Genomic DNA, 26,631 nt, shown 5'->3' with positions numbered 1-26,631 from the left:
GCATGCACCACAATGGGCCTCTCCATCCATATTGATATCAGCTCAGTCCTCATACACACAGGTTTCCACTTGCCTATCAAGTGGAAATACCTTCTCTCCTGCAGCCAAGACATTGGCCTCTCTGGGTTCTCACTATCCTCTCAAAGGCCTGAGTTGGAGAAAGATGCTGAAGGACCAGAGACACAAATGCACAGACCACAAATCTTGAAAACAAAATTGAACTACTTGGGATTACCCCTTAGAAAGGAATATATATGGTTTCTCTGGGGTGAAAAACTCACTAAACCCAGGTTGGTTTTAAGAAAGGGTCGGGGAAAGAATTTGAGAGGTAAATTTTGTGTCTTCCTTCTGGCTAGACAAGGGGTCTCAAGAGAGCCAGCTGACATAATGTCTCTAAGAGAGGGTCTGCAATAAGGCAACTGGGCTACATTCATTTTCCCCCAAAGTAGTGACCACACAATGATTAAATACTGACCCCCTCTCTATCTATTCCCAGACCTCTCCTGCCCCAGGCCTCTGGCTACAACTATTTCCTCTGGCTGACAATTGTGCTTAGGCAGGAGGACCTTAGTGGGGAGGCAGAGAAGTGGTAGGGAGGGAATAGAGGGATTGCCTCTAAAGCCAGGGAACCCCTCAATCTAAGACACCAGTAGCAGCTGGGCAGACTGGGTGGGCTTGGCTGATACAGGTTTGAGCAGCCTGGAAAACCAGGCCTATGGGAGGTGAGGGCCCTCTATGCCCTTGGGGCAGTGCCAAGGCTGGAGAAACGTAGGGAGTTTGGCCCAGGATAAGAAGAAGGTAGATGGGGTGATGGCCAGCCACTTTCTTGGGCTCTATGCTAACTAGACCAGGGGAATGGGAGACACAGATTCTCTGCATTCTTTTTTGACACCGCAACCAGGACCCTGAGAGCCTTTTCTACGGGGACTGCCCGGTCCCTATCCTGGCCCAACCCTTCACTCTCCCTCAGCTTTTCTTCTGTTTGCTGGCTGCCAGGATCCCTCCTCCTTCCCGCAGCCCCTTAAGCTTCGGAAGGGCTGTTCCGGGACACCAGGTCTCTCTGTCTTTCCCCGCCTCCCCCACGCCCTACCGCCCCAGGCTGTGGGGACTGGAAGAAGTGCGAAGTGGAGCCCCAGGCTCGTCTCCGCGCCTGCGCTTTGGGGAGACCCCCCCGCTAACAACCTGGCACCGCTAAGCAGCACCCGGACCTTGGGACCCGGGTTGGGTAGAGTACGCAGCTGGGGCAAGGTCAGTGCTTTCGAAGCGGGAGGGAGGCAGGCCACCGGAACATCCCCCACTCCCGAAAGTTTCCCTTCCGGGGCCACGGAGTGTGCGCGAGGATGGCGCAGGGGGCGGGAGGGGGTGGGGTGGGGGTGGACAGAGTCGCAGCCAGACCCCCTGGGGAGAGTGCAGCGCGAGGGAGGGGCACACTGCAAGGTACGCGCAGGAAGCCGCGACGCCCCCTCCGACCCATAACTGCCACGGGAGCTTTACCCTCCACACTCCCCAGCCCCCTGCCCAGTGCTTACAGACTCTCCCACCTTGCCGCCCTTTGAATCCCAAGTAGGCCTGGAACTCACCGAAATCAGGTGTTGGGCTGGACCAGGGCAGGCAGGATCCGCTGGGTCCATGGCCGCAGCTTGGGGGCGGGGGGCAGAGAAAGGGGGGTGCCGGAGCCGCCTCTTGATGTCAAGGCTTTAAAGGGGCCAGCGAACCCCGCCCCTTGCCTAGACTCCGCCTCCCTCGTCCTGCGCAGCCAATCCGCGTTCATCATGGATGTGCACCCCTCCCACCTCCTCCAGATGTTCCCAGGACAAGAGCTAAGTCTGCCTGGCCGGCGCGCGCCGCTTCCGCCCGGGTGGGGAGGGCCTCCCCTCCCCCTATGGAGAAACACTCTCGTCAGGCCTCCTTGGCCTGTTGTACACCTCCCCAGAGTCGCCATCGGGGACCCCGGGGCTGTGCCGAGCGGGGTAGAATGGGGCCGTCTGCAGAGAGAAAAACTTAAGTAGGTACGCGCAAGCCCACGGGCTTGCGCGTCGGTTTTCGTGGGGCTGGGTGTGCACGTGTGTATGTGGTTTGAACGTTGGTGTTTACAATTTTGCCTTCCTACATACGTGTTGGGTGTAAATTCAGGGGAAGAGTCTTGAGTTCTTCCTTGGCCTTAAGTGCGAAGTGCCTCTCTCTTCGTCCTCGAGGATCGGATCTTTCCAGTAGTCTGGAAAACTGAGCACTTAGAAAATGGCTCTGCTTGTGGGTGAACAGCGCTGTCCGTTTCCTTACTAGCTTAAGAGCAGGCAAAGTGCACAAGAAGAATACATCCTTGTTTGGGGTCACTTACTATATTGGGGAGGGGCAGGGGCACCAGTTTGAACCACCTGCTTAAAGAGGAAATAGGCCAAACAGTCCACCAGGCCAATATAGAGGCTTAGAGCTCCCTTCATTGCTATTCTTATTGGTCCTTGATTAAACATCATTGTCTGGATAGTTTATAATCCTCACAAGCCCACATCTGGGCACTAGCCAGGATATTCAGATTCTGAACTGCGTTCTGCAGGGAAATAGAAAGGTATTACTAGACAGTGTTTGCTTATTGCTCTTGTTGCAAATATATGTAACTTTAAAGTATCATATTAGTCCAATAAAGAACATAATAACTGAGGGAACATAGAGTTCCCAAGTTGGCTAGGATTAATTAAGAGCTCCTTTCTGAAAGAGACTTCTTATTTAAAATGGAATTTGAAGGACAGAGGGAACTTGAGTGGGATCTAGGCAGGGTAATGACAGGAGGAGACTCTGGTAGGAAAGAGCATATTATCTGCATGAAACCGTGAGCAGATTACCTTGGTGGGAAAAGGGAGAAGTTAATTCCCCAGATTTTCCATGGAGATTAAGAATGAAGTTATGGACTTGACAGTTGATAAGTCATTTTTGGGTTCTGGAGCATAGGACTAACTTGATGAAGAGAGTATCTGAGGACAGTTACGGATGGAGGTCATGGTGATTATCCTCACCAATTCTCTCAGCTTCTTGCTTAACATTTTTTGTATTGATTTATCTTAACATGCAATAAAATGCAGAGATCTTAGATGTTGTTTAGTGAATTTCAACAATAATATAACCTATGTAATCAACACCCAAAACAAGATACTGAACCATCTCAGAAAGTTCCCTTGTGTTTACAGTTGATCACCCTGTGCCTACCACCATCCTCCGTGACAATTTTGAATTTAATTACCATAGTTTGTTCTCTTTCACATAAGTGGAAACTTACAGTAGTAAGTTATTTAGCTTAGTAATGTTTTTGAAAAACATCTGCATGTACCTGTAGTCTATTCTTTTTAGTTACTGAGTAATATTCCATTGTATGAATATATCACAACTCATATTACCCATTCTTTGCTTGATGGATATTTGGGTGCTTCCCGACTATTATGAATAAGACTGCTGTAGAAATTCTTGTATACATCTTTCTATGAACATGTTTTCATTTATTTTTTACCTTATTTCATCAGACCTTGAGATTGGAAGTGGAAGGAAGCGGAGAGCTAGGCTAAGACTTTTGGATAATTTGTAGATGGTAGGGCTACTCACTGAAATCAAAAGTGCTATTTATAGATAATGGTATCTTTGGAACACTACAACATTGATCAATTCCTATTCAGTCATCCAACTTATTGAATAGGGATCAGTTGGCTAGTCCTGGGATTATAAGAAAAATTAAACATGGCCCTTTCCTCAAAAGGCTTAAAATCTCCATCTAACTCTATTTGCAAGCTAAGCCTTGGGATGGAAAACCATGAAAGTCTGCCACACGTTTCTAATTATCATTGAATGTTTGCAAATAATGGAATATTTGGAAGCAAATAGAACATCTAGATGATTTCCTATTTTTCATTCAGATGTTTGCCCTTGTTGAGTAAACAGACAAAATCTGTATTGTCAGAGCAAGTACCTGCCCTCCTTAAAGACACTAACACTTGATAGATTAGGCATTTAGATTTTGGCAGATTTTCTATGCTTCACAACCTTCATCTTCAGTTTCAGGAGAAAGAAATGTAGTTACCATTGCTCTGTGGTGTTCCTTTTCTGTCTTTGATGAGGCTTAAGACACTTTAATTCTCAGTGTTGTTATTCACTTAAATTATTAAAAATTAGGAGTCCCAAATTTAGTTCTCCACCTATGTTATATATCACTAATCATATATTGTCCCTTCCTTATTAAAATGACCCCCTCCCTGCTCATGACAGTACTTTGAATAGGATTTCCCACTTCAGTATTTTATGGTCATTCCTTTAGTGTTGGGGCATTTCTACTCCTCAGTAGAAATGACATTATAGCAATGTAACAGTGGTTGCACGGGTTGGTAAGCTGACAAGTTTAGAAATCATGACATCAAAAGACAGTCAAGTTAGTAACTGTTTCTCAAAACATTTTAAACTGGCTATTCACCAAGTTGGATTGACTTGTGGGCACTATTTTGATGGATTTCTTGCTCAGTAAGAGGAAGGAAGGAGCTAGTTAATGTTTGGTTCTTTTGCCAAAGGAATAGATTGTTGCTAGCACTTCTTAATTCTACATAGAACAGTCATGTTCCTTGGATTCTGACAGTATTGTCAATATGTGCTTTAAAACCTCTTACCTGGTATAGATATGATGGATCTGCCTTGATTCTTGAATGCTTTTCATTTTTTATCCTTCAAAAAACAACTGAGCCAAGCACAGTGGTGCACACCTGTGTTCCCAGTGACTTGAGAGGCTGAAACAGGAGTATCACAAGTTCAAAGCCAGCCTCAGCAATGGCAAGGTGCTAAGCAACTCAGTGAGAACCTGTATCTAAATAAAGTACAAAATAGGGCTGGGGATGTGGCTCAGTGGTTGGGTGTCCCTGCGTTCAATCCCTGGTACCCCCCAAGAAAAAACCTCCCCCAAACAATTGAGCCTTTATGCCAGCCACTGTGCATATTGTATTAGGTAAGTAATGTGGATAGGATATGCAGTGAGATTGGAAAGGTAAGCAATATGAATCATCCTAAGAGCAATGCAGAACCTTTAGAATGACTTAAACAGTAGGATGGCATAATCAGATTTGCATTTTGGAGAGATCACTGTGGTTACAGTGTAGAGAATAGGGAGCAAAATTGAAGCCAGGGATACCAGAGAGAAAGGTTTTATAGAAACTGAGGAGAAATGTGAGAAATGATGTGTTCTGGACTAGGAAAGTGATAGAGGTGATGGATAGATGACTTCAAGAAATAAATAGGCTGAGTGAAGTCTGAGGCAGGAAGATCACAAGCTCAAGGCTAACCTCAGCAATTTAGCAAGACCCTATCCCAAAATAAAATAAGGACTGGGGCAAAGCACCTGGGTTCGACTCCTAATACCAGAGGTTGAAGACGAAGAAAGAAATAATAGCAGAATCATCAGACCTTGGGATTGGAAGTGGAAGGAAGTGAGAGCTAGGCTAAGACCTTTGGATAATTTGTAGATGGTAGGGGCTACACACTGAAATCAAAAGTGCTGGAGAAAGAGGTGGTTTTGGAAATGGTATGCTTATTTCCAAACATGTTGACTTTGAAATGCCTGGAGGACATCCAAGTAGAAATGTCTATCCCAACTATTATGCCTCAAAAAGAGGTTACAGATGTGCTGCATTTTGCTCTCACTTCTTAGGGCAGTGCAAGCTCCCTGAGACAAAGTAATCTTAATTGTGTTGGACTGCATCATCCAGCATAGAAAATTTTCTATGTGTGCCATGATGTGGAAAAGGTTGGAAAACAATGATGTAAGCAGCTTGATAAATAATTTTGAATAAATAATTTTGAAGCTCAAGAGAGGGAACTTGACCAAAGGTATTTGTGAGTCATCAAAACATTGGAAGTAACTGAAGCCATGCAGTGGAAGAGATCATGCAGGAAGAGGGGCTGGAACAGAACCCTAAAGAACACCATTAGAGGTGCTGGGGTTGTGGCTCAGTGGTAGAACACTTACCTAGCATGTGTGAGGCACCACATAAAAAATAAAACAAATAAATAAAGGTATTGTGTCCCTCTACAACTAAAAAATATCTTAAACAAAACAAAACAAAACACCATTAGAGAGGGATCTCCAGAGAAGAAAGAAAAATGGATGAATACTGTCACCAGAGCCTAAGAAAGAAGTTTCCAAAAAAAGACCAAATATAGTTTCCAGGGTTGTTGAGGTCAAGGACAGTTTGATCAGGACAGAGAATGTTCCTATAGACTTTTGCACATCATTAGAGAGTGGCAAAAACAGATTTTGAAGCAACAAGAAACATGTAAGGAACATGTTTTAGCACTTCAGACAGGAAGTGCTAAAAACTCTTCCAAAAATTTTGGCTATGCTATGAAGGGAAAATTAGGCAGAGATACAGGTGGGGCAGTAGGGGAGAAGTGTTTTAGGCCATGCTTGGAGGCACATGCCTGTAACTTCAGTGATTTGGGAGGCTGAGACAAGAGGACTGCAAGTTTGGGTACAGCCTGGGCAATTTAGTGTGACTGTTGTCTGAAAATAAAAAAATAAAAGTGTTGGGGATAATATAGCTCTTAGATTTAATGTCCACTAACATATGCACATATACACACAATTATTTTATTTTTTATTTATTTATTTTTTTACACACAATTATTTTAGAAAGATATTTTTAATGAAAGACATGCTTAATTTTGAAAAATATGTGAAATTAGTTTTTTTTTTTTAGCTGTAGTTGGACACAATACTTTATTTATTTTTTTGTGGTACTAAGGATTGAACCCAGGGCCTCATATGTGCTAGGCGAGTGTTCTACCACTAAGGCCACAACCCCAGTCTGTTGTGAAATTAGTTTTTTATAAGTAATAAGTGCATATGGATTAAAAAAAAATCAACATAGGAGCAATTATTTGCTGCATTTCCTAGCGCCAGCCATGAGCCATTTTAACCTGTTGGTTGATTCTTCTATATGACCGAAGATGCTTATACTATTTTCTTTTTGTCATATAATTATCTTCTATGTGTGAATTCTTTTCAAAAGCTAGGAAGCAAGATCTTATAATTCACATTTGTTTGCATCCTTACACTTAAAATATCTTGGAGACCTTTATATTAGCATATATAATTCTATTTTCTTCTTTTAAACAATTACTTAATAATCCATTTACAGCTGTCCCACATTATTTGTTTCCTGCTTTTGGGCATTTACTTTGTTTTCAGCTGTTTGCTTTTTTTTTTTTTAAAATACTTATTTTTTAGTTGTAGTTGGACACAGTACCTTTACTTTATTTATTTATTTTTATGTGGTGCTGAGGGTCGAACCCAGGGCCTCACACGCACTAGACAAGCACTGTACCTTTGAGCCACAACCTCAGCCCCTCAGCTGTTCATGTTTATCAACTAAATGCAATGAATTAACATTGCATACATATTCTTGCATAATTATATATATGAACATCTTGGCAGGATAAATTCCTAACAGTGGAATTCCTGGGTGTGTAAAGTATATGTACTTTCAAAAAACAATTTTTTTTTTTTAGTTGTAGATGGACACAATACCTTTATTTATTTTTATGTGATGCTAAGAATCAAACCCAGTGCCTCACACATTAGGCAAGCGCTCTACCACTAAGCTACAACCCCAGCCCTATACATTTTGGTAAATATTGATAAATTGCCTTCTGAAATGGTCATGCTAATTTACATTTCCACAAACAGTGTAAAATATAATATCACAAACTCACCATTACTGGTTTAAGTTTGTGATATTATATTAATCTTAAGTAATGAAACATTCTTTTTTATTTAAGAGAGAGAATTTTTTTTAATATTTATTTTTCAGTTTTCGGTGGACATAACATCTTTATTTTATTTTATGTGGTGCTGAGGATCGAACCCAGTGCCTTGCACATGCCAGGCGAGCGTATTACTGCTTGAGCCTCATCCCCAGCCCATGAAACATTCTTTTGTTTTCATTTGAATATAAACTGACAAGATTAAACAAGTTTTCAGGTACTTATCTGCCATTGTTTTCTATGAATCTTTTTTCTGATAAATTTTTGAATTACTTGTATTATAATGAAATTAGCCCTTTTTCACATACATTGCAGATAGTTTTCCTATTGGTAGTTTGTTATACAACTTTATTGTATTTTCTTTTTTGACTTAGTCAAATTTATTGATATTTTCCTTTACAGCTTTTTTTTTTCTTAAGTACTCCAATTTTTAAAATTGATTTTATTTCCTGGAATGTTTATGGTTTTCTCTTTATGTATAAATAAATGTTCCATCCAGAACCTAGTTAAACAGCAAAGATCACTGTTACTGGATAAAAGAATTACATCCCTTCTGCACCAGCCCATCCTTTCTATTCTGAATGTGCAAATACCCATGCCTATGTGCTCTTTCCAAAAGATCTTTTTCTCCAGGCTCACAGGAAATGCTTTTTTTCCCCTCTTGTCCATCATTCTAGAAGCTATATTCCTTTTAGAGACAGCTCAAGTTCCACATCTGCTAGAAAGTTTTCCATGCCCACAGACTTTTCCATTTCTAAAGCTCATATGATCAAATATTACCTTCTATGAGCCTCTCCTTTTTTCAATTTTTAATTTTTTTTTTTTAGTTGTAGATGAACACAACACCTTCATTTTGTTTATTTTTGTGTGGTGCCAGGGATTGAACCCAGTGCTAATGCATGCTAGGCAAGCGCTCCACCACTGAACCACAACCCTGGCCCTCCTTTTCTCAATTTTAAACCTACTTTCTGAGTGAATGGAATCTAACCTTCGGATATTTAGGGTTGTTTTATCTAATTCCCTCCTTACCCTTAGAGCAGCTAAAAACATGCTGAATATATGGAAAGAATTAAATAGTACTTCTTTTTTTTAAGTTGTACATGACACAATACCTTTATTTATTTATTTTTAATATCTGTTTGTTTTTTAGTTGTAGTTGGACACAATACCTTTACTTATTTTTTTTTTTAAAGAGAGAGTGAGAGGAGAGAGAGAGAGAGAATTTTTAATATTTATTTTTTAGTTCTCGGCGGACACAACATCTTTGTTGTTATGTGGTGCTGAGGATCGAACCTGGGTCGCACGCATACCAGGCGAGCGCGCTACCGCTTGAGCCACATCCCCAGCCCTACCTTTACTTATTTTTATGTGGTGCTGAAGATCAAACCCAGGGCCTTGCACTTGCTAGGCAAGCACTCTACCGCTCAGCCCTAGCCCCAGCACCTACCTTTATTTTATTTATTCATTTTTATGTGGTACTGAGGATCGAACTCAGTGCCTCATGCGTCTAGGCAAGCACTCTACTGGTGAGCTACAGCCCCAGCCCTAAACAGTACTTCTTGATTTGCCATGACAGTGTATGTGAAACTGAAGATGGGGTTGGTCCAAGTGGAGATGAAATGGAAGTATAAAATGCATACCAGGCTTTGAAAACTTAGTATGTAAAAGTATCTCATTTTTATATAGACTGTATGGCAAAATTATAACATTTTGGAGATGATCAGATTCTATAAAATATATTTTTTAAAATGTTAAAAGTATGAGCTAGATGTTGTGGTACATGCCTATAATCCCAGCAACTTGGGAGGCAGGCAAGGCCAGCTCAAGGCCATCCTCAACAACTTAGCGAGAACCTGTCTCAAAATAAAATGGACTGGGAATGTAGCCTGTGGTAAAAGGTTAAAGTATATCTCTATTTAGTGTAAATAAAAGGTTAAAGTATATTCTCTATTTCAGAATGGTCCAGAGAGGTGGTATGCGTCTTTAATCCCAGCAACTCAGGAGGCTAAGGCAGGAGGATCAGAAATTTGAGGTTAGCCTGAGTAATTTAGTGAGACTCTGTCTCTAATAAAAGATATAAAGGACTATGGATGTAGCTTGGTGGTACAACATCACTGGGTTTAATCCCCAGTAACATTAACACACATACATCTCATTATTATTCCTTTTTTTGGTTCCAGGGATTGAACTCAGGGGCACTAGATCACTGAGCCTCATCCCCAGCCCTATTTTGTATTTATTTAGAGGGGTCTCACTGAGTTGCTTAGTGCCTTGCTTTTGCTGAGGCTGGCTTTGAACTCACAATCCTCCTGCCTCAGCCTCTCAAGCCGCTGGGATTACAGTGGCTCATTATTCTTGGTGCTGACTCCTAAATTAAGGTGATTTGAAGATGATCTTTTCTGGGGCCAAAGATATTCTGACTTCAAGGTCTGTCAGACCATTATGCAATCATTATCTTCTTGGTACCAGGGCCTCATCTTTATGAGTGCTAATTACATATTTTCTTTTACATTAACTGCCACAGACTTGAAATACAATGGTCCCTCTCAACAAGTCAGGTAACTGCTTGGCCAATAAAATGTTACTAGGAGGGCCTGGGATTGTGGCTCAGCGGTAGAGTGCTCCCCTAGCACAGGGGGGACCCGGGTTCCATTCTTAGCACCCATAAAAATAAAGGCATTGTATTGTGTCCATAAATATATTTTTTAAAATGTTACTAGGAAACAAGTCAGGTTCAGATACTGAAACATCTCTCAAAGCTTTCTGTGGTCTGAAATGTTCTGTTAACAATGTAGACAAATTCTTTGCAGATCCATTTAGTCACTGGGTCTATCAAGCTGTTTGGAACAGTTGCCACTTGGCCTTGTAAACTAATCTCATTTAGTTGGAGCCCCTGTGTTACTTTTTACTGCTACAACAGATCATCACAAACAGTGGTTTAAAACAACGAATTTATTCTTATAGTCTGGAAAGCCAAAAATCTAAAAGTCAAAATTTTCGCATTCCTTTTGGAGGCTCCAGGGAAGAATTTATTGCCTTGTCTAACTCCTGGAAACTGCCTGCATTCTTTGGTTTACAGGCAGGCCTTCCTCTCATCACTCCAACCTCTTGTTTCTGTCATCACATCTTCTACTGTGGTCTAATCACATCTGCAAAGTCCCTTTTGCTATCTCAGTTAACCTCAATTTTTTGGTTTGTTTTTATTGGTACTGGGAATCAAAACCAGGGGCACTTTACTACTGAGCCACATCCCCAATCCTTTTTACTTATTTATGTTTGAGACATGTTAAAGTTGCTGAGGCTGGCCTGGAACTTAAATCCTCCTATATCAGCCTCCTGAGTCATTATGACTACACTGCACACAGCGTGGATAACATTTGTAGTTTCCAAGAAATGGTATTGGATATCTTAGGGGTCTGTTATTTAGCCTATCTCTGCCCCATATACATTTCTTTGCACTGCCTTGGTGAAGGGTGATAGGAGAGAGCCACCTTGCAGAATTGCAAGGTTTCCAAGTATTCTTAAATTAAGATCTATAAAGAATAGGTAAACTCAGCCCTATAAAAACTGGTCTTATTATTTCATATATATAATATAAGGGACATTAGCTCCATATCCCTTCCTCCCAACACTGCTTCATTTGAAATGCTCTGTAGTAGTGCTGGGTAAGGTGATGCACACCTGTAATCCCAGTGAGTTGGGAGGCTGAGGTAGGATGATCCCAAGTTCAATACCCTCAGCAATTTAGGTCCAAAGCAATTTAGCAAGACCCTGTATCAAAATAAAAAATTAAAACAAATGCCTGGTATGTGGCTCAAGGGTTAAGTGACCCTGGGTTCAATCTCTCGTCTGCCCCCCATCCCCCAAAGAAAGGTAGAGAAAAAAGCAGCTCTGTAGTGCTAAAGCTGAACTCCTTATTACTGCATCCTGAAAAACTAATTATTAGACATAGTAAGATGTGAGTTTTCTATGATGATTTTTTCACATAAGCCTTTGATCCACCAGGTATAATTGTAGTCTGCACCATGCTTATGTAATTTTCTGCCTCAGCCTCCCAAGCTGCTGGATTACAGGCATGTACCACTATGCTGGCTAGGTGTTATTTCAGTTGTACAGATGAGTAAACTATGGTTGCAAAGCAGAGAATGGACTAGAAGGTAGGTGACTTAACATAGAAACCCCTGGTAGGCATCATCCACATGGATGGAATGAATGAAATTTACTTATTATTTGTAGAATTGACTGGATTTCCCAGGCTGAGGCAGGAGGATTGAAAGTTTGATGACAGCCTCAGCCAGCCCTATCTCAAAATAAAAAATAAAAAGGACTGTGGATGTAGTTCAGTGGTAGAGTGCCCGAGTTTCAATCATCAGTACCAAAACAAAAAAGATTATTTCAGCATGGGGATATAAATGACCCAAGAGTCAACTGAGGTTTCTGATTTGAGCAGTGGATGCCACAAATTGTGATAGGATTAGGTTTGGAGAGAGGGTAGATAATGAGTTTGCTTTTGGGATATGTGAGTTTTAAGATGTCTTAAGGATTTATTTAGGGGGATCATGATTTTAAGACAGGAAAAATATTAGTCTGAAACTGGGGTAGGACTACCAGTATATTCAGGGATCATTAATGTTGGTAGTTGTTAAAAGCCTGAGAGTAGAAGAAATCACCCATGGAAGAATATGTAGAAGGCTGGATGGAACACAATAAAACCCTATATTCAAAGTGTTGTCCACTGCTTGTATCATAATCATCTGAGGGGGCTGGGGCTGTAGCTCAGTGGCAGAGCACTTGCTATCATGTGTGAGTCACTGGGTTTGATCCTCAGCACCACATAAAAATAAATAAATAAAAAAATTAAAAAAAAAAACCCAAGGAGCCTGTTAAAAACAGAATCCTTCAGGGTGCGGTGGCATACACCTGTAATCTTAGTAACTTGGGCTAGGCAGGATGATTGTAAGTTCAACGCCAGCCTCAGCAACTTAGAGACCATGTCTCAAAATAAAAATAAAGACTGGGAATGTGGCTCAGTTGTAGAGCATATCCAAGTACAATCCCCAGTACTCCAGATAGCAAAACAAAAACAAAAACAACTAGAATCTACACTGTGAATATGCTGAATGTTACATTAATTATACACTTAAAAATTGGTCAGCACGGTAAATTTTGTTATATGTATATGTAGTTTACCACAATAAAAGAATACAACAAAATAGAACATCTAAGTCCTATTCCAGACCTGAACTAGTACATCTGGGTTCATAATTTAAACCTGTTAAGCATCTTCAAATTCTAGTTAATGTATCTTTCCTAGTATCTATAATTGCTGTGCCAAGCCTGGGCATGTTAGAGACTTGAACTGCCACAGAAAGAGAAAATACATTCCCTACTGACCACTTCCTTTAGTCAGGTCAGTGGCTCTTCATTACAGATTGCATTGTGAGGTTTTGCCCAAAGGCAGGCCTAATTAAAAACACCTAAAAATAAAAATTTTTTTTTTTGGATTACCTGGGATTGAAATCAGGACTGCTTTACTATTGAGAGACATTCCCAGTCCTTATTATTTTTTTGAGACAATCCTCCTCTGTTTCCTGTATCATTGAGATTGCAGGCTTGTTCCAGCAATCATGATTGGCTTTTTTTTTTTTTTAAATGGGGTACCAGGGATTGAACTCAGGGGCATTCAACCACTGAGCCACATCCCCATCCCTATTTTGTTTTTTATTTAGAGACAGGGTCTCATTGAGTTGTTTACCTCCTGGCTTTTTGCTGAGGCTGGCTTTGAACTCGTGATCCTCCTGCCTCAGACTCCTGAGCCACTGGGATTACAGGCATGTGCCACTGCACCCAGCTAAGCCTGGTCAAATTTTTAATGACCTTTAAGAGTTGGGGATATGGATCAGTGCTAGAGCATTTGTCTACCATGCACAGGCCCTGGTTTTGATCACCAGTACCACAAACAGAAACCTAGGAATAGTCTATTCTACATCCTACAACTAAGGATCATATTCTTCATCTAGATACCCTTGCTCACTGATCTTTGGATTCATTCTCCTCAGGGATTGTCCCAAATAATGGGGAACGGACATTCTTTCAGTTGCATGCTTTGGACATTTTGCCAAAAGCTTCTGCTAGGTTTTCAGGCTCCCTCACTGTTCCAGGACAGTGAGCATAATTCTCAAGTTAAAAGCCTTTTCAGTATCTTTTTCTGCCTTCCCATCTTACTGCCTCCAGAATCTTAATCTGTTCCTTTCTTTCTCTTCTATCAGTGATTCAGGGATCAGATGCCCTGAAGAGTAGAAGACTTCGGTCCCAACTGGTGTTGCCAAAGCAGCATACTAATTCCATGCCATGGTCCTGGGTCAAGATCTGCACAATCTGATTGGCCATATCACCTCGGATGGCAAGGGAATGGAAGTGATCAAAATCGTGGAGTCCCAGCTTTCGGAGACGCCTTGCAGCTGCTCGGTAACACTTCCAAGGCTGTGGCTCCACAAGGAGGTAGCGGCAGAGGGAGGAAAGATGGGCCAGGAACTCCCACAGGCCATGGTCCCCATGATTCAGATGAATCCACATGGTTATTGACATACAGAAGCCAATGTCAAAAACTGAACGTCCAAATTGACTTAAGAAGGAGCTCAAGAGAACCTTCCGGGTCCTTTGATTCATGAAGTCCAGGGTGATAAAATTCAAGCCATCAGGAAAAGGACATTCTTTTTTAGCTCGCTCCACCAGGACTGGATCTATGTCACAGCATAGGAGACGGAGTTCTCTGGAGGCATCTGAGCAGTTCTCCCCATCATGTAAGGAAAGGAAGTGTTTGTATAGAGCCACACTCAGATCCTAAAGGAATCCAAAAGAGTCATTGCAGTATTCAACATTGAATGGAAGACAAATCTCTCATCCTCTAAGACTGCCATACTTACTTCTGGCTTTATAGGATGTGAGCCTCCTAATTATAACCTACAGAGGTTGTAGTTTTTCTTGAGCAGACTCTCAGCGCCCTCCAGGGGTCATAGACTGTAAATGCACTATCCCTATATTTTCTTGATAACTGCTGGTTGGGTTGTATGGTTCAAAGTTCAATGATACTGCAAAGGAGCCTAGAGCAATATTTTCTGGCTTAAATAATATGCTGGTAAACACATCTTTAAAAATATATATATATTAGTTGTTTATGGTCCTTTATTTTTGTTTATTTTATATGTGGTGCTGAGAATTGAACCCAGTGCTTCACACAAGCTAGGCAAGTGCTCTACCACTGAGCCAGAACCCCAGCCCTAAACTCATCTTTTTTTGGGTATCTCAGACCCAAGTGAAAAGGAAAGGGGTCCAGGAACGTAACCAGTGTCCCTTACCAGGAAGGTAAGGAATAGAGCAAGCACCATCTTATGAAAACCTGTTTCTCAGAATAGAAACCTGTGGTTGGAAAAGGTCTGGATTCCAAAAATCCTCATTTAGCCTTCATTCTACATCTTTTAGTTTACATACTGTTTTATACTTCATCAACTCCTTCTGAGACTTATTCTGCTTCTGCAGCCATCATTCCCAAAATACACTAATGATCTACTTCTAGCCAAATCCAACTATTTATGATTTTCACTACCTTAAGAACTTCTTGACTCTTAAAGAAGACATTCTCTCCTTTTGCTAACTTTGATTTCTATAATCATTATAATCAACTCTAATTTGTGTTTTTCTATATAGTTTTTTACATTAGGTTCCTTCCTAACGTATCACGATTCTTAAAGCTTCTTTTTCTTCCCAATACTGGAAATTGAACAAGGGGTGCTCTACCACGAGGTAAATTCCCTGCCCCATTTATTTTTCATTTTGAGATGGCTGGCCTCCAACTTGCTATTATCCTGCCTCAGCCTCCTGAATAGCTGGGATTACAGGTGTGTGCTACCATGCCTGACTTGTCCTCTCAAACTTTAATGGACATATAAATCACTGATATAAAATATACATGCTGACTTAGTAGATCTGGGGTGAGGGCTGAGATTTGTTTGTATATATTTATTTTTTGCGATGCTGGGAATCGAACCCAGGGCTTCACACATGCCAGGTAAGTTGCTCTACCACTGAGACACATTCCCAGCCCTGAGATTATATATTTTTAATAAGCTGTCAAATCATGCCAGTGTTCAAAAATTAGTAGCAAGGCCCCAAACCACAGTGCTTATTTTCTCCCCATTCTCTGTTTATTTCTTCCATACTTTCTCATTGTCTGATATTGGGTGTGGTCCCATTTAACTAGTCAATCACATCAGTGACGGGCTGGATCCCCAGTACCAGGCCAAAAAAAGACATGAATGTTCCCCAGGTTATTAAATGAAAAGCAAGGTATAAAATAGTGTGCTTCTATTATTAAAATTAAATGATGGGGGATATTTATACATTTATTTATACATTTGTAAATGTTCAGGAATACACAGGATGGATACCCAAGCAATTATACTCATTGGTGCCACTGTGTGGGGGGAAAGGAGGATTTAGGGTTGACAGTAAAGACTTACTTTTTACTATGAAGTCATCCCTTGTTATCCATGGTGAACTGGTTTGAGGACCCCAGAGGATACTGAAATCCAAGGATGCTCATGTTATTATGTTAAATAGTTGTGACTGTATTGTTTAGGGAATAATAATAATAAAAAAAAGATCTGTTCATGTTCAGTACAAAATTTTTTTTAAAAAAATGTATTTTCAATCCATGGTTGATTGAATCCACAGATGCAGACCCATAGAAAAGCCATTTGTAGACTTTGTATTTTGATTTTTTAAAAATCAAATATAAACTTTTTTTAAATTTTAATATTTATTTTTTAGTTCTCCGCGGACACAACATCTTTGTATGTGGTGTTGACCCGGGCTGCAGGCATGCCAGGCGAGCACGCTACCACTTGAGCCACATCCCCAGCCCAAATATAAACATTTTTTTAAAATATTTTATTTTTTAGTTGCAGTAGGACACAACACCTTTATTTTATTTATTTTTATGTGGTATTGAGGATAGAACCCAGGGCCTCGCACATGCTAGGCGAGTGCTCTACCGCTGAGCACAACCCCAGCCCCAAATATATTTTTAAAAGTGCAAAATAGAAAGCTCTTTATAATGCACAGTCACCGGCTGGGATCATGGCTCAGTGGTAGAGTGCTTGCCTCATATCTGTGAGGCACAGGGTTCGATTCTTAGCATCACGTATAAATAAATGAATAAAATAAAGGTACATCAACACTAAAAAAAAAAAAAAAAGAAAAAGAAAATGGGTGGTCACACTTAGGACCATCCATTCCTTTAGTTAATTTCAACTATGTCCTTGCTTCTGATGTGTGTAAGATATACTACTCAACTTTAAAATCTCTGGTGTTTTCTTAATTCCTTATATGAAATTCCAAGCCATAAGCCCAATGTCTCTTTTCCATTGCTTTTCCCAGATTTCCTATATCATCACGGTAGAGAAATGTTTGCAGGGGCACCCACACATCTGCTCATTCCAGTCTTTGGGATTGTATCCAAAAGTTCTCCCCCTCTTCTGTACCTCACGGTCTTAAATCATCTTCTAAAGTCTTCTTCCAAAAGTCTCAGACAATAAAATTGTCTGCACCTCTTCCAGCCCCTATCTTGGTGTGATGAGTAGGGGAACCAACTTTTGAAGCATTTGCAATCATGGGGTGAGATAGCCTGCTCCTCTAGGCTATCCTATTGGCTACAAATAGGTGAGAGGCATTTCCTTATTTTGGATGTGGTTGGACTATAATTATTTTATGTCTAAGAATACTCTGTAGTAAGAAGAGTGGCAAGACCTCCATCTGGCTCCAGGGTCTGTCCTGCACTGTGCATGCGTAACACCTACAAGTCTTAGTTTCAGGCACGATTCTGTCACTAATGGCCCATCTCTCCCAGTTGCCCAATCCAACTGCACACTCTCAAACACAAATCCCCGGAAGCCGCCTCTCCCCAGTCAGGTCGCCAGCCAAGCAAAGAGGAGGCAAACGCAGTGAGTTCAGAACGGTGGCCTTCCCCACCGGGGTCTGGGAAAGAGAGCGGGAACTTGGCATGGAGGATTCCTTAAGCTTCCTGAGAGATGGTAATGGGAGGTAAGAACTGCAGGGGGTCGGTCAACATTAAGTTTAAAGCCTGTTTTAGTGGTGTGATGCCACGCCCTATCCAGAACCACACTGGACGAGCAGACAGCCAACACTTGACTCCCGGAGCTCAGATCCCTCGCCCGTCACTCACCCCGGAGTTACACCCCACGTCGAGCCCCAGGATCGGCCTTGCCTCGGAACGCTCGGGAGGGAAGAGCCTTCGAAGTAGCTCCGGGGGCAGGAGACGAAGCCGTTGCTCTGGAGGGTGAAAGCGGGAATAATGAGGGAAATTTCCGAACGGAGCGGCCCCGGGTTCCAGAACCCGTGGCTCCTCTTCTGCCGCATTCTCCCCAATACCCTCTCCCGTCAGTTTCGCGGGCGCCGCCATTAGCCTAAGCCCCGCCTCGGATCCGGCGGAACCGGAAGTCGGTATCCTACAGCCACAGAGGACGGTAGCGGCGCTGGCGTTCGTGCGCAAAATGACGTAAAAAGACCGGAGGCAATCTTTTAGGTGGTGAAGAGGCTGAGTTTTCTTCGGGGTACACTCAGTGTGCTTGGCGATGTGCTGACTCCTGGGACTTGTATTGTTTTATTAAACCCTGGCCACAGCCCTAGGAGGGGTTTAGTAATGTCATCCACGGTTTACAGGGAGGAAACAGTGCAGAACTGTTAAGTAGTTTGCCCAAGACCAGTTTGAAATGGGCGATCTGACCAGAGCAACGTCGTTGTTAGGGTTTTGGAACTCAGTCTTGGCCTAATTCCTTTTCTTTACGAATGCATAAAGTGAGACCCAGAGAAAAGTAATTATTTGAGTTCGGACAGTTAAACTGACACACACGGTTAGGGAAAGGATAGCTGGGAGGGCTGGGGATGTGACTGAAGTGGTAGTGCGCTCGCCTAGCATGCGTGAGGCACTGGGTTCGATTCTCAGCTCCATAAAGATATTGTGTCCACCTAAAACTAAAAAAATAAATATTTAAAAAGAGAATCTATTCTTGGAAGTGGGCTGGGGATATAGCTCAGTAGTAGAGTGCTTCTTGCCTGGCATGCAGAAGGACCTGGGTTCAATACCCATTACTAAGAAAAAAAGAAAGATTGCCACAAGGGTAGCCCGGAGCTTCAGGTTACTTGGTCTCAGATGGCTCTGCTTGCTGGGACCGACAAGTGGACAAGGCAACTGTAGACAGTGCACTCCTTTAGAGACAAGGACCATACCCCAAGATCCCGAACTTACCTTCCAAGCTCTTTACATATATTAATCTTCACAGAAACCTGGTAAGGAAAGGTCCATAATTATGATTCTTTTTTTTTTTTTTTTTTTTTTGTAGTTGAGTTCATTGGTGCACAACGAAGTAGTGTTAGAAATACCGAAGTGCTGCAAGAAATCAAACACATGCTCATATGTGGGTCTGTTGCCGGAAGTTCTGTCCTTGTCTCCATGCCAATCTAATAATGAGGACACAGTTTTTGAGAAAAAGGAAAAAGGTCTACTGCTTTGCTAGCAAAGGAGAAATGGGGGCTGGGGCTATAGCTCAGTGGTAGAGAGCTTGCCTAGAATGTGTGAGGCCCTGGGTTGTGTTGGCATAATTACAGCCATCTTCCTTTCCCCACCCCTACTTTATGAATAAACTGTTCTTATTCTTAAGAAATAGAAGCTATCCAGAGACTTACTGGTCTGGAGACGTCCCGGTCTCTCTCTGTTCCCTCTTTAAGAGATAGGAGAACTGCCTGTCTCTGTTCCCAAGCAACAAACTTGCCTTCCACAAAATCAGGTGATGCTTGCTATGCCAGTCACCAGGACTAAACCCACCCCTATTGCGTGGCGACGAGTCTAATCTACAAAAAGAAACATTCAAGGCGGAGTTGCTGCTGCGCTGGCACACGCTTGTGCGCTCTCGCTTACTTCCTTTCTCTCTCTCTCTCTCCAGAGCAGCCTGTCAGGCTTCTGACAATAAACCTGCTTCTTATCCCAGATGTGTGAGTGATCAGCTCTACCTCACTTTTCTTTCATCTGTGCCTTAAAATAGGTTCCTCTCCTGTCTAGAGATAAGTTTGGGCTCTGCACCAGGACTCTCTGGAGATGGCATTTAGCTTGGGGCCAGTGAATCATGTGGTGATGACCCCCTTCACTGCTGTCCCCTCTCTCACTCTGGTTTAGTCTAGAGACAGGAATGCCTGACTCTAGTCACCCCAGCACTCCAACTCCTCCCAATCCAAAATCCCATCTGACTCACTTCTTGCCCATTTAGTTCCCTTCCATTTGGCTCCAGATCTAAAAGCCCATCAGCTCATTCAAATTTCCACTCAGCAATGGCCCTTCTATGACTTGGACAACGAATCCTAATGGCACCTTTGATCCCAGTATTTTAGGGATCTTTACAATTTTTGACAGCACTCATGTGAGGGCTTTCTCCTTTCTCTGCTCTAAGCCTTCCCTTTGCCCCTTTTGCTCTTCTGCCCAGCTTTTACTTGCCATTAAGGCTCTGGATTCCTTCAGAGAGCCTACTTCTAGACAAACAAGGGACCAGAACCCTTCTCCCTTCTTCTATTGGCCTGCTATATTGTAAAGCCCATCAAACAGATAATTCCATTGTTATAGCAGGCAACAACATGACAGATCAAATGGCCCAGCAGGTGGCTCTATTTTTCCTCCCCAACAAAGAATCCAACACCATTCTCCTTTCTACATTCCCAAACACTGCCCAAAACACATCTACACACCCCTGACACTACCCAAGATACCTATCACATCCTCACCTATCTACACCACTTACTTCACCCTAACCCGTCTTCTCTAAGGAACTTTTTCAAACAATCTCTAACCCTCACCCAGACCAAATCAAATCTCTCCAGGACCTCTTCTCTTCCTGCAAGAGATATATATATTCCTTTCTCTAACATTCACCCTCCCTCCTTTCCAACTTACCAGGCAAGAGGACATTTACCAGCCAGTAATTGGCAAATTGACTTCACATCCCCACTGTAAAAGATTTCAAGTATCTCCTAGTCCTGGTTGACATATTCTCTAGAGTGGTTGAGGCCTTTCCCACCACTCACAAAAAAGAGCACAAACCATTTGTAATGTTCTCCTTAAAGATCTCATTCCTCCCTTTAGCCTCCCTCCTTCCATCTGATAAAGGGCTCCACCCAGCAACTTCAGCAGCTTCCCTCACTCTCCTAATGGTACCACTCTTCCTCATCTCTACTAATAATGTTTCATAATTTTATACATTCAAACCTGGCCTAATTACCAATTGGAAAAATAGGGTTAAAAAGCCCTAGGCAGGGGCTAGGGTTGTGGCTCAGTGGTAGAGCACTTGCCTAGGATGTGTGGGGCCCTGGGTTCAATCCTCAGCACCACATAAAAATAAATAAATAAAATAAAGGCATTATGTCCAACTACCACTAAAAAATAAAATATTAAAAAAAATTCCCTAGGCAGCGATCTCCCTAGCCAAGGCCACACTGAAGCTAACATTGAAATACAAACGGCATACTTAGCAGATTTGATAAGAGGCCTAAGTCTAAAGGAGAAAAAAGTGTCAATTTAACTTTTACCTTGGCTGCAACACAGAAAAATGACTTCAAAACACTCTCTCTCTCTCTCTCTCTCTCTCTCTCCTTCTTCCTTTCACTCTCTCTCTGTCACATTCTCTAATATCACCTTAATGAAATAATTAATAATATTTTTCCTAGGACTCTTATTTTTTATATTTTTTAAAATATTTTATTTACATTTTAGTTTTCGGCAGACACAACATCTTTGTTTGTATGTGGTGCTGAGGATCGAACCCAGGCCGCACCCATGCCAGGGGAGCACGCTACTGCTTGAGCCACATCCCCAGCCCCATAGGACTCTTATTTTTAAAATTCTGCATTTTTGAGCTCATACTTTTGTTCCTGTGCACCAAAATTATAATTTCTGACATTCTGCTTTGCTCAGAGACTAATTTACAAAAGTTGGCTCTTAATAAGTTTTTTTTTTTTTTTTTGTGGTGCTGGGGATAGAACCCAGAGCCTTGTGCATGCAAGCCAAGCACTCTACCAATTGAGCTGCATCCCAGCTCAATAAGTTTTAAAAGTTATAAGACCTTTACTCATTTGTTCTGTGTACTGTCTTGTCTACATGTGTGTGTGTGTATCAAAACCAACATATAGAGTGCTCATAAACTAAAATTCAAGAATAGATCCAAATACCTTTGATTCACATGATTTAAAGTTCAATTTAAATTGGATAAAACAAGGTAATGATATCTTCAAAATCAGTAACACTTTTTTCCAGATGATCAACATTAGAAAATCTCATTTTCGGGTCTGGGGATGTGGCTCAAGCGGTAGTGTGCTTGCCTGGCATGCGTGTGGCCTGGGTTCGATCCTCAGCACCACATACCAACAAAGATGTTGTGTCCGCCGAGAACTAAAAAAAATAAGTAAATATTAAAAATTCTCTCTCTCCTCTCTCACTCTCTCTTAAAAAAATTAAAATTAAAAAAAGAGAAAATCTCATTTTCTATTAAATATTTTAATATAATGTCCATTACTTCTTCTAGGATTATCCTTCAACAGAAAAGGATGACTTAAAATATTAACTAAATTTGCTTTTCATGGGTAACCTAAATTAAAAATAGGTGAATCAGATTTAACGTAAATGTGATAAACATTATAAATGTGGTTTTCAAAATTTGCTACTCAATGGAAAGTTTAAGATTGCTTTATTTCTGATCTCTGCTAAAAGCAAGATAATTAAAGGTTCTAACCCAGGTTTTAGGCCCCTCAAAGTCAACAATCTTGCACTCCTGATTCTGGGAATCATACCAGCAATGAGGGAGAAGAAGCCTCTGAGCTAGCTGCAGTGGCTTCCACTCCTCCACCTGCCCTACATCCTTCACTATCCAAGCTAAGAAAAAAATTTGTATGTACAATTTTTTCTATTCTAAATGTTCTCGCTCTGTCAGCCCTCTCATCACCCAATCTCACACAGCCATTTGAGAGCTCACTCCTTTACTCCCTGTCTGTGAAGTCACTGGGTCTGAGGGGGTAGTCAGAGTCCCTGGTCCATTCTCTTTTGGTGATCTCTTCCAAATCGATAGATGCCTAGGGTCCTTTACCTCCAAACCTGCCACATACACCAAGGAGTTCCAATACATAACACAGGCCTACAACCTCACCTTTCATGAAATACACATGAGACTATCTAACACCCTCCTCCCAGAGAAGCACGGATGAGTCTGGGAACAAGCTCAAAATTGTACCAATAAAGTCCACCAGTTGGGACTATAATTCCTCTGGAGGCCAAACAAGAAGGGATCAATTCATCAACTGTTTACTGACAGGTTTAAAAAGGGCAGCTCATAATGTCATCAATTATGAGGTCAGTCAGGATAAAAATGAAAACCCCTTTTCCTTTTTAAACCGCCTGACTCAGGCCCTACTTCAATACACCAATTTAGATCCTGAGTCACCTGATGGTCAAAATTTACTCATGACCTACTTCTTCTCCCAAAGCTTCCCTGACATTAAAGCTAAACTTAAAAAGTTGGAGCGAGGTCCCCTCACCCCACAGGCTCAAGTGCTTGATGTGGCCTTCAAGGTGTACGATGGCAGAGATGAAAAGGCTCAAATCAAATGCTAGCCAAAACATTTCAGCAACCTGCCACTACAATCACTACCCCTGCAACCCACAGAAGACCCCCCAGAACATGCTATAGGTGTGGTCAGTTGGGCCACATTTTGTTCCAATCCTCATCAGCCTCCCAGTTCCTGTCCTAAATGCTACCAGGCGGGTCATTAGGCTGTTGATTGCCCTCTTGCCCAGTGAGGTGGGAGGTCGGTCACACAGCCCCACCACATTGTGGGCAGACCTTCTGGGACTAGCTATAGACAACTGATGAGGCTTGGAATCCCAACACCCAATGACCACCATTGCAACGCGGGAACCCAGGGTAACCATTATGGTAGCAGGTAGGCCAATCTCTTTTCTTTTGGATACCAGGGCTACATTCTCATACTGTCCAGTTTTGGGAACCCACCTCTACCTCCATGACCTCCATTGTCAGGGTGGAAGGCAAATCATATTAACCACTAAGATCCCTACCTCTTACATGATTCATTCACAAGATCCCTTTCTCCCACTTTTTCCTCATGCCCCACTCCCTTACTAGGTCGAGATCTCCTAAGTAAATTTGGCTCATCTATTTCATTTAATCTTCCCTTGCAGGGCTCTCTCCCAAACTTGTCCCCATTCCCATTCCTTTTCCTTCTAGAACCTACAACCACATCCTCATTAATACCCTTGTTCCCATCCTCGGTCTGTCCCCAGGTATGGGACATACACAACCCCTCTGTAGCCACACACTAAGATAGCATCCACATCACACTTAAAAACCTATCTCTGTTTCCAACCCAATACCCACTACCTCTAAACAGCCTTATGGGACTCAGACCAATCATTTCTGACCTCTTAGCCAAAGGGCTATTGCCTTGTACAGACTCCTCTTATAACACACCCATTCTCGCTGTCAAAAGACCTTCAGGTACCTTCCATCTGTTTCAAGACCATGGCACCATCAACACAGCAGTAGCCCCTTTATACCCCATTGTTCCAGATCCATACACTCTTTTGTCCTTCATCCCTGTCTCCACAACACACTTTAACAAAAATATCTTTGTTTTTATTTATTTATTTTTATGTGGTGCTGAGGATCGAACCAGGGCTTCTCACACTCTAGGCGAGTGCTCTACCGCTCAGACCCAGCCCCAGCCCTCCACAACACATTTTTCTGTTCTAGACCTTAAGGATGCCTTCTTGTCCATTCCTTTACACAAAGATTCCCAAGACCTTTTTGTTTTTACCTGGACTGACCCAGACACCCAGGTATCTACTCAACTTCATGGTCCTTTCACAGGATTTTAGAGATAGCCCCCACCTTTTCGGACAAGCCTTGGCCTGAGACCTCACCCACCTATCCTTGTCACTACTATTCCTCCTCTAATATGTGGATAATCTTCTTCTCTACAGTCCTTCCCTATACCATAGTAAAACCCACACGGCCAAATTACTAAACTTCTTGGCCTTGCAAGGGTATTGTGTTTCACTCTCTAAGGTTCAGTTTCTCTTCCTACAGTCACTTATTTGGGCTTCCAACTAACCTCTTCCCACAAGGCCATTACAGTGGGTTGGGAAAAAACTCATTTCTCACCTTCCTATTCTCACTACCAAGGCTAGGTAGTGAGGTACTCTCATTCCTGGGACTATCAGAATACTTTAGGGCATGAATTCCCAATTACTCTTTGCTGGTCCAACTCCTTTACGGGGCCCCCTTGAAGAGTTCCTCATCAAACCCATCAACACTCCCCTTCAGGCCCTCCAACAAGCCCTCCTTCAGGCCCCAGCCCTTCACTTGCCCTACCTGTCTTGCCCCTTTTCTCTATATGTAACAGAAAACCAAGGTTTTACCCTTGGAGCACTGGGTCACCGGTTAGGACCATCCTTTGCAGCAGTGGTATTTCTCTCAAAGTGCCTAGAGTCAATAATACAGGGATGGGCACCTTGCCTTCAGGTACTAGCCTCCTCAGCCATTCTAATCTAGGAGTCAAAGAAACTAACATTTGGGTCGCCTCTAACAGTACTCTTCCCCCACCACTTAACTGACTCTGCATCCTTCCCTCATTCTTTCCCTTCAAATCTCACTGATTGAGGACCCCTCTCTATCCTTCAAAACCTGCCCTTGCCCTTATTTCACTGCCATCCCCCAAACAGGGCCCCTTACCTTGTGGCTCAAACAGGCACAAGTCTCCAAACTTCACCGAGAACCTGAACAACCCAAAGATCACACTGCCTCAGACGAGTAACTCCCTTTCCCCTTCTCATTACTATCAATTTCTTCTCATTCTATGGACAGAGCTGGCCTCTGACCCAGGACTTCCAAGGCCTATCACTTCACTTTCCTCTTCCAGCTCGTTCAGGACTTAACATCTTCAGGGATCCTTTTCTGACTTCACCCCTTAAATACAACAGAGATAAATGGACCTTGCAGGAACACTCAGTCTAACACCCACACCAATCCCGCTTACTCTCCACACCATATCATCATGGGGTCAGACTTTTATATGAGCCCCCCAGAAACTTACTTCTTAGGCCAAAATAGTTTCCTCACAACATGTATCAATGCTTCTATCCCAGCTCCTGTGTCCTGATCATCCTATCTCCCCAACTCACTCTCTATACTTTGGCTGAGATGGCTAGCCTCATCCCCCACCCCACTAACAATCTAAATGGGAAGTCATTCTTCAGTCCTCCTAGGCCTTAGTTGAGCATCCTTGATGGTAAAAGAGCAAGGGGAGCCTCGGACATAGCCTTAATTTGACCTCCCAACTTAACCAACTTGGAGAGGAAGTAACCAGAACCATCGACACTTTAACAGAGGATATCTGCCTCCTAAGGCTCTAATCACCCTGGCAGAAATCACCCTACAGAACAGAAGGTCGATAGACCTAATTACAGCAGAAAAGGGAAGTACCTGCCTTTTCCTAGGAGAGCAATGTTACTATATCAACCAATCAGGAAAAATAGAACAAAACATACGGATCTTATAAAATCTAACAGCTAAGCTTTAAAGTTCTCTGGCAATTCCCTCCCTTCCTCTCTCACCAACCTATGGAACTCTATCCTTGCTTGAGTCTTACCACTTCTGGGACCCCTCACTTCCATTCTTCCTGGCTTTTCTGTTACCATGTGTTTTCAAGTTTTTACTG

The 26,631-nt window shown here is 42.3% G+C and overlaps 2 protein-coding genes and 1 long non-coding RNA gene across 10 annotated transcripts in view; 1 reads left to right on the top strand and 2 right to left on the bottom strand.

The window, feature by feature from the left end:
• Positions 1-1,730, bottom strand: part of Nckap5l (NCK associated protein 5 like) — a 34,034-nt gene extending 32,304 nt beyond the window's left edge. For 5 of the 7 annotated variants that reach the window (XM_078014728.1, XM_078014725.1, XM_005324927.5 and 2 more), the window contains exon 1: positions 1,581-1,721. The gene's annotated coding sequence lies outside the window, so the exon portion shown is untranslated. Of the gene's footprint in view, positions 1-1,580 lie in introns of all 7 variants that reach the window. The other 2 variants (XM_078014730.1, XM_078014726.1) reach the window with 1 other exon arrangement.
• On the top strand, positions 1,449-19,714 carry LOC120888313 (uncharacterized). Of its 2 annotated transcripts, XR_013422925.1 has the most exons (3): positions 1,750-2,005; positions 14,055-18,388; positions 19,206-19,714. It is a non-coding gene; the product is annotated as an uncharacterized LOC120888313 (long non-coding RNA). The 2 variants fall into 2 exon arrangements; XR_005731842.2 differs by lacking the exon at positions 19,206-19,714 and having other exon boundaries at positions 1,449-2,005; positions 14,055-14,968.
• On the bottom strand, positions 10,719-18,265 carry Bcdin3d (BCDIN3 domain containing RNA methyltransferase). The gene is made up of 2 exons (XM_005324928.5): positions 18,029-18,265; positions 10,719-14,628 (listed from the first exon to the last, which is right to left on the bottom strand). The coding sequence occupies exons 1-2, from the start codon at positions 18,263-18,265 to the stop codon at positions 14,059-14,061; spliced, it is 807 nt and encodes a 268-aa protein (XP_005324985.2). The 3' UTR covers positions 10,719-14,058.
• Positions 19,715-26,631: the final 6,917 nt, after the last annotated feature.

Source organism: Ictidomys tridecemlineatus, chromosome 6 (assembly GCF_052094955.1).
Source record: "Ictidomys tridecemlineatus isolate mIctTri1 chromosome 6, mIctTri1.hap1, whole genome shotgun sequence".
Lineage (NCBI taxonomy): Eukaryota > Metazoa > Chordata > Mammalia > Rodentia > Sciuridae > Ictidomys > Ictidomys tridecemlineatus.
The sequence above is the reverse complement of the archived record's forward strand: the minus strand, read 5'-3'. Positions and strand labels throughout refer to the sequence as shown.